Below are 14,657 nucleotides of genomic sequence, written 5' to 3' on the forward strand. Positions count from 1 at the left end.
TTCTATTTCTATTTGTAGGTCTTTGTATTTTGTTATCTTCTCCAGTTCTTTCTCTTCTATTCTGCTGTCTCCAGGCACTGCCACGTCCACTATCCAGACTTTTTTGTCTTTCTTATCGACAATTGTTAAGTCTGGGGTGTTATGTTGCAGGTGCTTGTCTGTTTGAATTCTGAAGTCCCAGAGCAGTTTAATTTTATCATTTTCTATGACTTTCTCTATTTTAAGATCCCACCAGTTTTTGCTTACAGGCAAATGATATTTTTTGCAGATCTTCCAATGCACCATTGTTGCTACTTTGTCATGCCGCTGCTTGTAATTATTATTATTATTATGGATCATCGCACAGTCAGCCAGATGTTCAGACTGGATTTGGCATTTTGTCTACCTATCGAGTCCTTACCCAGGACCTGGGATAGGCAGATGTGGATGTTTGATGGTATTACAGGTATCGTCGCAGGATGGAAGCAGTTCCTAATAAGGCCGCCTTTTGCAATTGACTAATAGCAATTTGTCAATGCCAATGGTGTTCAAGTGGTGCTCCAGTTGTTTTGGGATTGCACCCAAGGAGCCTATTACTATTGGTACTACCCTTGCTTGCTTTTGCCACAGTCTTTCTATTTCTATTTGTAGGTCTTTGTATTTTGTTATCTTCTCCAGTTCTTTCTCTTCTATTCTGCTATCTCCAGGCACTGCCACGTCCACTATCCAGACTTTTTTGTCTTTCTTATCGACAATTGTTAAGTCTGGGGTGTTATGTTGCAGGTGCTTGTCTGTTTGAATTCTGAAGTCCCAGAGCAGTTTAATTTTATCATTTTCTATGACTTTCTCTATTTTATGATCCCACCAGTTTTTGCTTACAGGCAAATGATATTTTTTGCAGATCTTCCAATGCACCATTGTTGCTACTTTGTCATGCCGCTGCTTGTAATCAGTCTGTGCAATCTTCTTGCAACAGCTTACCAAGTGGTCCACTGTTTCTTCAGCTTCTTTGCATAGGCGGCACTTACTGTCTGTTGCTGTCTTCTCAATTTTGACTTTGTATGCATTTGTCCTTAAGGCTTGGTCTTGTGCAGCCAGAATTAGTCCCTCGGTCTCTTTCTTCAATTTTCCTGCTCTTAGCCATTGCCAGGTTTTATTATTATCTGCTTTCCCAGCTATTTTTTTCATGTATTGGCCATGTAGTGCTTTGTCTTCCCATGCCTCTATTCTGTTCTTCATTTGGTCTTTCTTGTAGGCCAGTTTGGTCTCTCCAGTAGTTAGTAAGCCTTCCTGATATACTAATTTCAGTGCATCTTCATCATTGTTCTTCAGATATTCTTCCAAAGCCATTTTTTCTTCTTCAACCATCTGATGTACTTGTAGCATTCCACGCCCACCTATTTGCTTTGGTAGATAAAGTCTATCAATGTCACTGCGTGGATGAAGGGCATGATTCATTGTCATTATTTTTCTGGTCTGCCTATCCATTGCTTTTAGTTCTGCTTGAGTCCAGTCCACTATTCCAGCTGTGTACCTAATGACTGGGATTGCCCAGGTGTTGATTGCCTTTATGGTATTTCCTCCATTGAGTTTGGACTTTAAGATCTTCTTCACTCTCTTGATGTATTCACCTCTAATCTTTTTCTTGACTTCAGTGTGCTTGATGTTGTCAGCTTGAAGGATACCCAAGTATTTGTAGTACTCTTCCTCATCCAGACTCTTAATGTTATTTTCGTGGGGCATCTTGATTCCTTCAGTTTTCATATTTTTCCTTGTTTGATAGTAAGTGTGGCACATTTGTCCAAGCCAAACTCCATTACAATATCTTGGCTATATATACGGACAGTGTTGAGCAGCGATTCTATTTCAGATGATGTTTTTCCATACAGCTTCAGATCATCCATATAAAGGAGGTGGGATAGTCTGGCAGATGTTTTTGATGTTTGATAGCCATGTCCTGAGTTATTCAGTATTGTTGACAGAGGAAACAGTGCAATAACAAATAGTAATGGTGATAATGAATCTCCTTGAAATATTCCTCTCTTGATATTAACCTCTCCCAGCCTCTCACCATTGATCTGCAACTGTGTCTTCCATTGTGCCATCGATCTTTGCACAAATTTTCTGATGTTTCTACTGACTCCTGTTATTTCTAGGCACTTGATTATCCAGTCATGTGGCAGAGAGTCAAATGCCTTTTTGTAGTCAATCCATGCCACATTCAGGTTGGTCTTCCTTCTCTTGCAGTTTTCCAAGATCATTTTGTCTATTAGGAGTTGATCTTTTGTTCCTCTGCTATTGGGGCGGTTTCCTTTCTGCTCAGGTGGAAAGAGATTGTTTTCAACTAGATGCTGTTGTACTGCATCAGCTACCACACCAGTTAGTAATTTGAAAGTTGTTGGTAAGCAGGTAATTGGCCTGTAGTTACCTGGTGTTGCCCCTTTTGCTGGATTTTTCATTATTAGGTAGGTTTTCCCAGTTGTTAGCCACTTTTCAATTTCTCCTCCTTGTAGTATATTGTTGAACTGCTTGGCAATGAGTGGGTGTATAACAGTTAGATGTTTCAACCAAAACCCATGCAGTTCATCTTCACCTGGTGCTGACCAATTTTTGATTTTCTTTGCTCTTTTTTCTACCATTTTTGTTGTTATTACTAGTTCTTTCATTTCAACTTCTGTTTTATTTGCATCCACCTCTTTTAACCAAGCCGCATCCTTGTTGTATTTCTTTGGGTTATCCCATATCTGCTTCCAGAACTGCACTGTTTCTTCCTTGTCAGGTACTGACTGATTCCTTGCAGTTTCTCCATTGATGGATTGGTAGAAACGTTTCTGATTGGATTGAAATTGGAGGTTCTGCCTATAGTTTGCAATTCGAGCTTCATATCTACTGATTTTCCTGGCTATAGCTGTTATTTGTTGCTTTATTATTTCCAGTGCTTCCTTGATCTTCCTTGTTTCTAAGTGGTATTTCTTGATTAGGTATTCTTTGGTCTTCTTGTTCTTCAGCTTCTTTTCTTTCATCTGTTCTAGCTTGCTTGCATGTGATCTTAACTTGCTGATCTTATTTTCTAGTCTAACCTTCCATTTTTGTGGTGCACTGTTTGTTTGTTTTTCTTTTTTGTTGATTTTGCATCCCAGGTATTCAGTTATAACTGCAGCTGTGCTGTACATTAGTTGGTTTGTTTCTTGCAGTGAATTGGTGCTTATACTTGCTATTGCAGTATTTGCATCTTTTAATGCTTGTGCTAGCTGTTTCTTTGAAACAAGCTTCAATGCAGGCAGCCTTATTCTGTTGTTTTTGTGCTGTTCTAGATGCTCAGTTATTCTTTGTTTCAATTCTTTTATTTCTTTAGTTAGAGGGTTTTGTTCTTCCTGAGGAAGAGGTGCCTGGTTTCCAAATGAGAACAGTTGTATATCTCTACTGGATTCTTTCACTGCCAACTCCCCCTGGTTTGCCTCTACATTCTGAATTACTTCTGGTAAGGCTTTGATTTCTTTGCCCTGGGTAAACCTTTGCAGTTCGTCCAATTCTGTTTCTGTGAATACTTTATTTCGTGTTATAAATCGGCGTTGATCTGCTAGTCTCTGTTCTGTTATTTCTGATTCTGGATGTTGTTCTTTCCAGAACTGGTGCATTCGTTTTAGATATCCTCTTCTTGTTGGACTTGATCTGTAGTAACAGATCATTATTTCTTTGTTTTCCATCACTGTGTATCTGCGACGGGTAAACACCTTTTCTTCCAGTAGTTCTGCAGCTGCTGGCCCTGGTTGCTCAGCCAACAGTCCTGAGTCCTGTAACCCATTTTTCACCAGATATCCAGGAACTCCAATATCTAGTGCGGACCTTGTTAACCCGGGCGACGTCCGAGCCGGTATGGCATTCTGCAATTTACGTCTCACCATATTTTTTATGGGAGAGACACTCTTTGTCTGACTCCTCTGATGAGACCTGTCCAGTATGGTTGAACCTCTGGCATAGCTCTCATCTTCCTCAGAGTACACAAGCCCACAACCACGTCAAGGTAGTGCCTCACTGGGGGTTGTTGTTGTTGTTGTTGTTATTATTATTATTATTATTATTATTATCATTATTATTATATTCAGTCCTTCCTAAGGACTGAGATGGGGAGATGTTGTTGTTACCTAGGGCATTATTTTGGTTCATCACACAGTCAGATGTTTAGATTGGATTTAGCATTTTTATCTACCTATTGAAGACTTTACAAGGACTGGGCATAGGCAGATGTTGTTTGGTGGTGTTAAAGGTATCATAGCAAAGTGTAAGCTGTTCTGAGTAAAGCTGCCTTTTGTAATTGACTGATGGGGATTGTGTCAATGCCAACAGCACTGTGGTGCTTCAGTTCTTTGCAAATTGCACCCAACATGACTATTATTATTGATACTTTCTTTGCTTTCTTTTGTCACAGTCATTTTGCTTCTATTTGCAGGTCTTCATATTTCGTGATTTTCTTCAGTTCTTTCTATTCTATTCTGTCCCCAGGTACTGCCATATCCACTATCCAGATTTTTTGGTCTTTCTTATTGACAATTGTTAAGTCTGGGGTGTCATGTGGCAGATGCTTGTCTGTTTGAATTCTAAGGTCCCTGAACATTTTAGCTTCCTCATTTTCTATTATTTTGTCTATTTTGTCTAGTCTTGTAGGCAAATGGCTTTCTTGCAGATCTTCCAATCAGCCATTATTTTTACTTTGTCATGCTGCTGTTTATAGTTAACTTGTGCAATCTTCTTGCAACAACTAACTAGATGTTCCACTCTTTCTTCAGCTTATTATTGAGAATGTGTGTAATTCACCAACAAGCACAGTAGACAGAACTGGATGAAATAGTCCATATAGAATTGGAAGCTAGAAAGTGAGAGAAATCCAGGGGCTGTGGGTTTTGTTGCTTGTGTTTGCTTCCATTGCCTTTTGCCACCTTTTGTCCTGCTTGGATGTGCTCATCTTTGAAACTGTGAGAAACAGGATAGTCTCTATTCCTTTAATCAAGCAATATGTTTTGTAAGACAAATGGGTCATTCATGTGTTTCAGAATCAAAATTCACTTACGTACTTCAATTTGATGCAAATTTTTATGACGCCTACTTCACCTCTGTCATGGCAGCAGTTGCTCCATTATTTTAAACATTTCTTTAGCCCCATAGAAATATTTATACGAGTAATTAGTTTGAGTGATTAGTTATATAATGGGATTGTATAATAGAAAATGTAGTCTCTTCTCTACTCTGTTTAACTCATAGCTCCATCATTAACTTTTTTGTTCTGTTTCCAAACATATTCATTCATTCTGATGACACAGATTACAACTTTAGCACACCCATATGCATGGTTAGTCAGCATTTGTCTTTGGGGATCTGAGATTTGGATCATCAAGCAATTTTTTCAACATGCTACACTTCTAAAATAATACCCATGTTCTTAAGTAATATGCAAAGCATATTCCTAAATACAGATACACATAAATTTTTAAAAAAAGTGACTAGAGGAAGAAACAGAACTGATCTGCCTTTACATTGTATGTGCTTCCCTAATAACAGATTTCTATACAATTAAAGATTTAAAGAGTTTAATATAATGAGATAAATACTATTAATATTATTTCAGTGCATCACCTTCACCAGTTGTCTATCTTACTTCACTAGAAGCACTCACTGGATGAGTATTCAGATCCTGAAAAATCTTACCATAATTCTTCCTTGCCCAGATTTTCAGGTTTTGGACTTCAATTTTCATAATTTCCTCTCCATAAGTGATGAAAGAAATCCAAAAATATGGGATTTATCCAATATCTAAAATGCAAGAAGTGGGCAGGCACTCTAAAGAGTCAGGATGGTGGCTGTGATTATGTAACTGAAATCCCATCCCTTTTTTACATGCACATATGCACAACACATGTAAAAAAACAAACAAGGCAAAGATCAGCCAACAGTCTTGAATTTTTTGACACACAGACACACAGTCTGCAGATACCTGTGTCCAACACATTTGGCATGCACCTGGCTAGGTGAGGCTGGAAGCTTTTTTAAATAAATAATCCAACTGGGTAAAGGCGGTGACAAAGATAATCTTACAGTGGTATCTGGAGAGAGTTTGAACAGTTAGTCCCAAGGAAGAGAGATCCTCAGAGTTGTGGGTACAATCATCTTTATTTTAGACCCTTGCCCATCCCATTTGGCCAAGGCCTGCAGGAAGCAGGCTTGCGAATTGATCCGTGTGAAGGTTAATGCTTCTTTGAGAGAAGGGATGGTTCCATTGGTTCTGAAAGAAGTGGTAGTTTGCACCCTCAAGATTTCATTGCTGGATCTGGAAAATTGTTTGTCCGGCTTTCAATCTTCTCTTTTTAGGGAAGATTTGTTGAGAACCTCCAGCTGCAGTGAATTATTAGATTGTTGGAATGATCAAGCATCAGTGGAGTCTCAAGTTTTTTAAGACTATGAAACCATTCCTTCTCTTTTAACTCTTCTGCCCTATCTCTCCCCCTTCTTTTCACTTTATTACGTGAAGAGTTTTGGAAAATTCATAAACTTACAGACCAGGCTACATAGTACTCTGGAGTTTATTTCCAAAGGAACTTCAGAATAAACAGGAATGAGGCTATGACACCTCACTGCACCTCTTTAAAATAGCTGGGTCTTTTTCCTGGAATTATTTCCTTCCAGAACTGCCATGCAATACCAGGAAAAGGTGTCTGCTTTAAGGTGTTGTATTCCTACATACTCCAACCACATTTTAGAAATCAAACCTGAAGCTCTGCACAGCCCTACTGCAGGTTTTTGGATCTGACTTTGCTTACAACTGATTTGGATTACTAACATGGCCAATTTTCTTCTTTCAATAAAAATATCCTGGGTTTTTTTGGTCTACTCTGTGTTGCAACTTCATCCTGCATGGGAGCTCATTAATCCTAAATCATTGCCATCCATGACCTTCTCTTATATATCATGATTTATATACTGACAATTTTAATTGATCGTTTTCTTAGCCAAATAGCTACTTTCCCTTATTTCATTTACACCAGTAAATTTCTATAAATTTCTAGTTTCTTGGAGTCAGCATAAAGCAGCCAATGAGTTTGCATTATGTTATCAGCTCACATAGGTGCTCCTTCACATAATATGTAAGAGGTAAGAGTAGGAATAATTGCCTCTGTCAAGCATATTTCCTGAACAATTAGCTTTGCCTAAGAACAAGGAATTTGGAAGATTCCCAACTGGACCTTTTTGATCAAGCATTGGCACATTTCATTTATTTATTTTACAATATTTTATACTGTTCCAATAAATACAAACTCTGGGTGGTTCACAATACCGAAGCTGAGCCTCTTCTAGCCCATACTAAAACAGATGGTTATTTAACAACTACTTATTATGAGGCAGAATAGGTTTTATAGTCTTCTGAAATAAGAATAGGGTAGGAGCCAGGTATACAGTATCTCTGGCAGCAATATATTCCACAGCGTGAAAGCTAGATGAATTGGAGCTATGAGTGTCCTTGAGGTGCTGATTACAAAATCATTGGCTTCTATAGACACATTGGAGGAAAACCCATTGTAAATGTTCATATTTGGTAGGATAATACCGTATTGATTTCTTTTCCACCTACTTAATTGGCCAGGGATTCACTGTTACTGATTCAGGACTAAATTAATCCAATTTATTTCTTTAAATTGGAGTTTGGCAAGCTTTCTAGCAAGAACAAGTAGATAAGATATAAGACATTATAAGATATAATTATTTTGTATTTTGTCATTACAAACTTTAGATTCTTGCTATCTTATCTGTTTATATGACTATTTTAGACCAGCATTCAGGCAATGAAATGTATTAATAGTACATATTGTTAGTAGGCACCTGCTCATTCACCTGAGAATATAACCAAGTCTCATGTTAGCCTCCCACAGTGGGAAGTACTATTTTCTTACTTATATGTAAATGGATTAAAAATTATGATTCATTTCTTTTTACAGCGCAATACTTCATGCTTCTTAGTTATACCTAGTAATTCTTTCTCTACATTTTTTACCCCCCCCCCCCCAATATATTTTATTGCAACTAGCCAGAAAATATTTCTTAGAAAATCCACTTACTCCTTTCCTTTAATTATTCTTCAGGAGCATGCAGGGATCCAGATTCAGAGCAAATACTATAGCTTCCAGTTCCCTAGGAACAGAGGGAGGCCCTTGATGATCATCTCAATAACTTGCAGTATCAGAAGAAAGAATCTTGATCCCCAATAGCAAAAATAATTCTGTCCATCAACAATTAGGACATGTGGAACCAGATTAGTTATAGAAATCACAGTTGTTTAACTGTATGTATGTATGTATGTATGTATGTATGTATGTATGTATGTACATACATATGTGTTCTGAGTAACGGTGGAGCCTCAGAGGCCTTCCCTGTTACTAATGGCGTTAAGCAAGGCTGTGTGCTGGCACCAACCCTGTTCAGCATGATGTTCTCAGCCATGCTGTCAGACGCCTTTCAGAACAGCTCAGTGGGAGTTAATCTGAGGTACAGAACTGATGGGAAACTGTTCAACCTGCGAAGACTTCAGGCTGTCACCAAGGTAAAGGAGACTGTGCTACGAGATCTCCTCTTTGCTGATGACTGTGCCCTTAATGCAGGATCGGAGCAAGAAATACAAGCCAGCATGGACAAATTCGCAGCCGCTTGTGACAACTTTGGCCTCTTCATCAACACGAAGAAAAGTGAAGTAATGTACCAGCCAGCTCCAAAAGCCCAATATCAAGAGCCTACCATCACAGTAAAGGGACAAAAGCTGCAAGCAGTAGACCAATTTACGTATCTTGGTAGTACCCTCTCCTGTGCAGTGACAATTGACATCGAGGTCAACTGTAGAATTGCCAAGGCAAGTTCTGGATTTGGCAGATTGTGGACTAACGTGTGGGACCGCCATGGAATAAGCCTTGCTATAAGTTTAAAGTTTACCAGGCAGCAGTGCTAACCACCCTGATGTATGCTAGTGAGACCTGGACAGTGTACAGAAGGCACGTTAGGCAACTGAACTACTTCCACATGACTTGCCTACGTAGAATTCTGAGGATCTGGTGGCAGGATAAGATACCAGACATAGGTGTCCTCTCCAGAGCAGGCCTATCATCAGTTTACACTCTGTTGATGAAAGCCCAGATGCGCTGGGCAGGCCATGTTGTAAGGATGCCAGATCATAGCATCCCTAAACAGCTCTTCTATGGTGAGCTGCCTCGAGGAAAGCGATCGCATGGGGGACAAAAGAAGCGATACAAAGACACATTGAAAGCCTCTCTTAAGTCCCTGGATATTAACACCATCTCTTGGGAACTTCTGGCACATGATCAACCGACATGGCACACCTTGGTGTACCAGGGTTGCCAGACATATGAAGACAGAAGGACAATCTTGGCACAAGAAAAGCGAGCACTCTGCAAAGCCAGAGCTGTGTCTACATTTCTTTGTTCAGTATGTGGCAGAACATTCCGTGCTAACATTGGTCTTATTAGCCACCTACGGACACATCGTTGATAGCCCAAAACCCACAAGATGTCAAGGTCCTCATCGAAATCGATGGATGAACAACACACAGCATGTATGTATGTGTGTGTGTGTAGCTTTTTTTGCAGCTGCCAAAAAAGTCAACACAGTGCTAGGCTGCATTAACAGAGAGATAGAATCAAGATCACGTGAAGTATTAATACCACTTTACAATGCCTTGGTAAGGCCACACTTGGAATACTGCATCCAGTTTTGCTCACCACGATGTAAAAAAGATGTTGAGACTCTAGAAAGAGTACAGAAAAGAGCAACAAAGATGATTAGGGAACTGGAGGCTAAAACATATAAGGAATAGTTGCTGGAATTGGGTATGTCTAGTTTAACAAAGAGAAGGACGAGGGGGGACATGATACCTGTGTTCCAGTATCTCAGGGGCTACCATAAAGAAGAGGGAGTCAAGCTATTTTCCAAAGCGCCTGAAGGCAGGACGAGAAGCAACGGGTGAAAACTAACCAAAGAGAGAAGCAACCTAGAACTAAGGAGAAACTTCCTGACAGTTAGAATAATTAACCAGTGGAACAACCTGCCTCCAGAAGTGGTGAATGCTCCAACACTGGAAGTTTTTAAGAAGAGACTGGACAGCCATCTGTCTGAAATGGTATAGGGTTTCCTGCCTGAGCAGGGGGTTAGACTAGATGACCTCCAAGGTCCCATCGTCGTCGTCATCATTATCATCATCATTTGGGAAAATTGAGAAAAACCCAAATAAGGCAATAGAAACTGGGGATTTCTGTTATAAAGAAATATACAGTATTACAAATTAGTGGTATGTTTGAATTTTAGCCACACTCTCAAATTTCTTGAAAAACATTGAGCTCATCAGTCGTATACTACTTTCAGGCCTTGGGGGTGGGCAAGCAGGGTGTTTTGCCTGACACCAAATTTAAGGCAATGCCAGCATGGTCCTTGCAGCTTGATGTTTACTGTATGTACCTTCTCTAGGGAGCGAGTGAGGGAAATAAGAAGACTGAGCTCTTGTCCATTTTTTGTTAGAAATACATCCCACTGAATTCATATAGCAGTAAGAAAATGATTTTTTGACAGTATTTCCAACTATAGAGGAAGTTAAATTGGGTATGTCTAGTTTAACGAAGAGAAGGACGAGGGGGAAACATGATAGCTGTGTTCTAGTATCTCAGGTCTGCCACAAAGAAGAGGGAATCAAGCTATTTTCCAAAGCGCCTGAAGGCAGGACAAGAAGCAACAGGTGGAAACTAACCAAAGAGAGAAGCAACCTAAAACTAAGGAGAAACTTCCTGACAGTTAGAACAATTAACCAGTGGAACAACCTGCTTCCAGAAGCGGTGAATGCTCCAACACTGGAAGTTTTTAAGAAGAAACTGGACAGCCATTTGTCCAAAATGGTATAGGGTTTCCTGCCTAAGCAGGGGGTTGGACTAGATGACCTCCAAGGTCCCTTCCAACTTTATCATTATCATTATTATTATATATATATGTGTATGTATGTATATAGAATATGTATATGTGTGGTACATATGTGTATGGGTAGATATATACTTTCTTTCAATAGCAGGTAACAGAATTTCATTTTTAATGTGGGCCAGTGTGCTAATAGTAAAAAATAACAAGGTTATCTGTCTGTCCGTCCGTCTGTTTGTCCGTCCATCCATTCATCCATCCATCCATCTATATGGGCTAACATCTTTGAAAACATTTCTTTTCCAATACTGTTCTTCTATGTTATGCTACAACTCCTATCCTATGTCTCCAGTCTTTTTCATTATCTCTGACATATATACTGACACACATTATACCTGGGTGCTCTTCACAATGAACAAATACCAATTCTAATTTTATAGTGTATGTATTTTTCAATTCTTAACAAAATCTACAGATTTACATTCAACACAGAGGATATTTTTTACTTGCTCTTCTGAAGACATTTATCAAAAAGAAAAATACATTTGTTAACTCCAGATATCAATGAATAGCAGTCTAACTGAGAGGTTTTCAGATTTTATAAGTCTGGGGACTCTCTTTGTTAAAATAAACACTTCCCAGAACCCTTGATCAAGAGGCAATGCTTTAGTGCAGGGTGTTAAACTGGTGGCCCGCGGGCCAGATGCGTCACGTGCAGGCCACACCCACCCCGGCTCCACAAAGGCAAAAAACATTGTGATATGTCACATGATGCAATCAAGTTTGACACCACTGCTTTAGTGTTAAAAAAATGTGTTAAAATGATTCCTGCCCCCCCCCTTTTTTTTTGTCTCTCATAGAATCTCATTGGCTTCTCAAGTTGAAAAAGCTTGCTCTACTACAGTATTTGACTGGAATCCTTCTAAGCATCTTGAATTTTTAAAAATTAATCACATTTACCTGACAACATGTGACATGCTTTACAGTGTCACTGTGCACCTTCTACTTCAAACAGATTCAGTGTGGGTTTAATTAAGTCAGAGGGAAGTGGATCTTACCATACTAAAATGATATTTTACTAGTAAAACAGCTGGTAAGGGACAGTTTGGAGTGCTTATTTGCCTCCCTGGCCTCACAAGAGGTAAGCAACATTTGTACTCCTGCAGGCCACACCTGATGCCTATTCAGAGAGACAGATATACATGCATAAATCATCTCCCAGTGTAACTGCTTAAGACTGCCATTAGTAGTGAGGAAACAACAATCTATGTCATGATGCTCAACTAAAGACTGGATTAATTGGTGGCGAGGGACAAATAGCCAGAACTCCACAGTCAGCAAGAATAAGGGGCAAGAATCCAGCTCTCACTTCACAGGTGCTCTGAGACAATAACAGAAACTGTATAATTGTTGTGGATCTGCTGCATTGTCCACTCATCTAGTCCTTTAAAAATCAACAGCTTTTCTTTTATTTTGCAACATGGCATAGCATTTCATATTTATTTTTGTTACTTTGCAGCTTAAAAGTACCAGCATAAACAATCCTCAACTTAATCTAAGAGTAGCACAACTATTTATTCTATCCAAGTAAAAAGAAATGTTGTATATTGTAACAGCATCTCAAAGATTTGCATTCCACTCACATATAATTATGATGTGAAACTTCCAAAGAGTTTTTCATAATTGTCTGCAAATAAGATGCCTAATTAATCTTTTAGTTTTGAATAAATGATCTCAACCTTTTACAAAGTTATTTAAAACCAGTTTTTATTGTACAATGTAAGTTCTATATTTAATGACTATAGATTCTTTTTTTTTCTTCCCAACCTTCACGTATTATGTGATGTCTTTCATATTAATTCCATGTTAATATTTTTCTTTTATATCATAAGGATTTTTCATGGGTGCATGAAGTTCTTTCTCATCTTCTTTTGAGCACAATTTTAATACATTTTTGCAACTTTGGTGAACAATATATTTTTCTGTTTGGTGTTCTGGTTCTCTCGTCAAAAGATATTATCACTGAAGTCACTTTTTTGAATGACTTTTCATCTCTTCTATATAGTATGCCTTTATTCTTCTTTGTGTGTCTTTTTATGGTTGATCTCAAAACAATATAGCTTTTTCAATTGGAGTGTGATGGGCAGTTATAAAAATCAAATAAATAGCTACTATGTTTCTAAAAGTGAAATCCATACTTGTTAATTGGAAGTTCATCATTTTTCCCACTGGGCTTGAAATGTTCACTGTATCACTTGTAAAAATATACTTCCTTGACAACAGCAAAAACTTTGAAACTTTTATTTAGTTCTTCAGTTCTTTTAAAATAAAACATTTAGGCTGACCTTCTTTTGTCAATGAGGTACTAGAAAATTCACACATTTTCCCTTCTAAAATGTCTTTATTATGGGTCACATTCATATTTTGAAATCTAAATATTCCGATAACAGCAAGGCTAATTAGAATGGCTGAGAGCCTAAAATAAAAACTACTTTGGGATTTCATAGAATACAGAGTTCCTTCTTTTTAAGGGCTTGATGGAATGGTCATATATAGGTGCCTTACTTGGACTGCACTCTGGTTTACATGAGACTTTTTTTTCAATGCCAGTAAGACCTCTTTTTCATGCAATGTTAATATGTGCATTTCTCTAGTTCTTAAGTCAGCAGAAAAGATAACCAGTATAATTTGTTCTATCCTGACAGCTAAAATCTAATCTGCCTAAACAATGAGGCTTGCAAATAATTCTGCATGGCTTTACAGTACTTAAGAACGATATAAAGGCAGTGCTTAGTAGATTTGTCCGACTTCAGCTTCCCTCCCACCCAATATTACCAACTAAAAATAATAACATCAGATAGGTGATGTTAGGGAGAAATCTTTTAAATAAAAAGTTTTGGCTTGAATCCTTGCAAGTATAGTTTGGGAATTAGCCATGGGCAATAGTCACCACCTCTCTGTTTTCTAGGAATATGAAGCATAGATATGAAAAACGTGTGAGGCACATATCCTAAGTACTTATATGAAAGAAAGGAATCATATGAGGTCATACCTGGCAGCTCTCAGTTGTGTTGACACTGCTTCTCTGAGAACCCACAGCTAACAAACCATACTGAGGACAATAAAGATATAACATGGTTTGATTCTGGCTTGAAGCAATAGGTGAATCCAACCAACTGTAGTTTAGCATAATGTATGCCCTAAATTAAAGATGTTTTCAAGTTGATAAAAATTATGATTAATATTACATATTTGTGAAGATACTACTGATCTTAATTCATTAAGCAAAAATCTATCTTCTTCCTTCATATAAGAAGTTCTTAATTTAAAAATTGGATTAAAACAAACCAACTGCATTATAACTTGCTGTTATACATGTAGGAAGCATAGTGGCTTTGGACCTGACAGAGGGCAATTTCTCTGAGGATGAAAAATGTATCGCACAATTCAAGCCTATCTGCTCCATTTACATCTGGGAATGAGTCCCAGACTACAACCCTTGTGCCTAAAATTTTACTTGATGGAAGCACAGCAAGCGCAGTACCTGCATTTGCTTCATGCCTGAATTCTTCCAGATGCAGCCAAGGCAGAGTGCAATGCAGTAATGGTGCCTCAGGGTGACACAGGCCTCAACTGCAGTATAAGGAGCAGCACAAAGGCAAGCATATTTAGACTTCAGTTTCATCTTAAGTAGCTAGGTTCAGCATTCCCAGCCTAGTATCTAC

The 14,657-nt window shown here is 38.4% G+C and overlaps 1 protein-coding gene across 4 annotated transcripts in view; it reads right to left on the bottom strand.

Moving 5' to 3' along the window:
- The window catches only part of MAPK8IP1 (mitogen-activated protein kinase 8 interacting protein 1), a 63,745-nt gene that overhangs the window by 30,452 nt on the left and 18,636 nt on the right, over positions 1 to 14,657 (bottom strand). For 2 of the 4 annotated variants that reach the window (XM_039358673.1, XM_039358682.1), the window contains exon 3: positions 13,985 to 14,044. The exons of the other annotated variants lie outside the window; for them this stretch is intronic. In XM_039358673.1, coding sequence (XP_039214607.1) covers positions 13,985 to 14,044 — 60 coding nt within the window. The remainder of the gene's footprint in view (positions 1 to 13,984; positions 14,045 to 14,657) is intronic. 4 annotated transcript variants of the gene reach the window in all.

The sequence above is a fragment of the Crotalus tigris genome, unplaced genomic scaffold (assembly GCF_016545835.1).
Source record: "Crotalus tigris isolate CLP2741 ecotype Arizona unplaced genomic scaffold, ASM1654583v1 scf7180000017576.4783729, whole genome shotgun sequence".
Classification (NCBI taxonomy): Eukaryota; Metazoa; Chordata; class Lepidosauria; order Squamata; family Viperidae; genus Crotalus; species Crotalus tigris.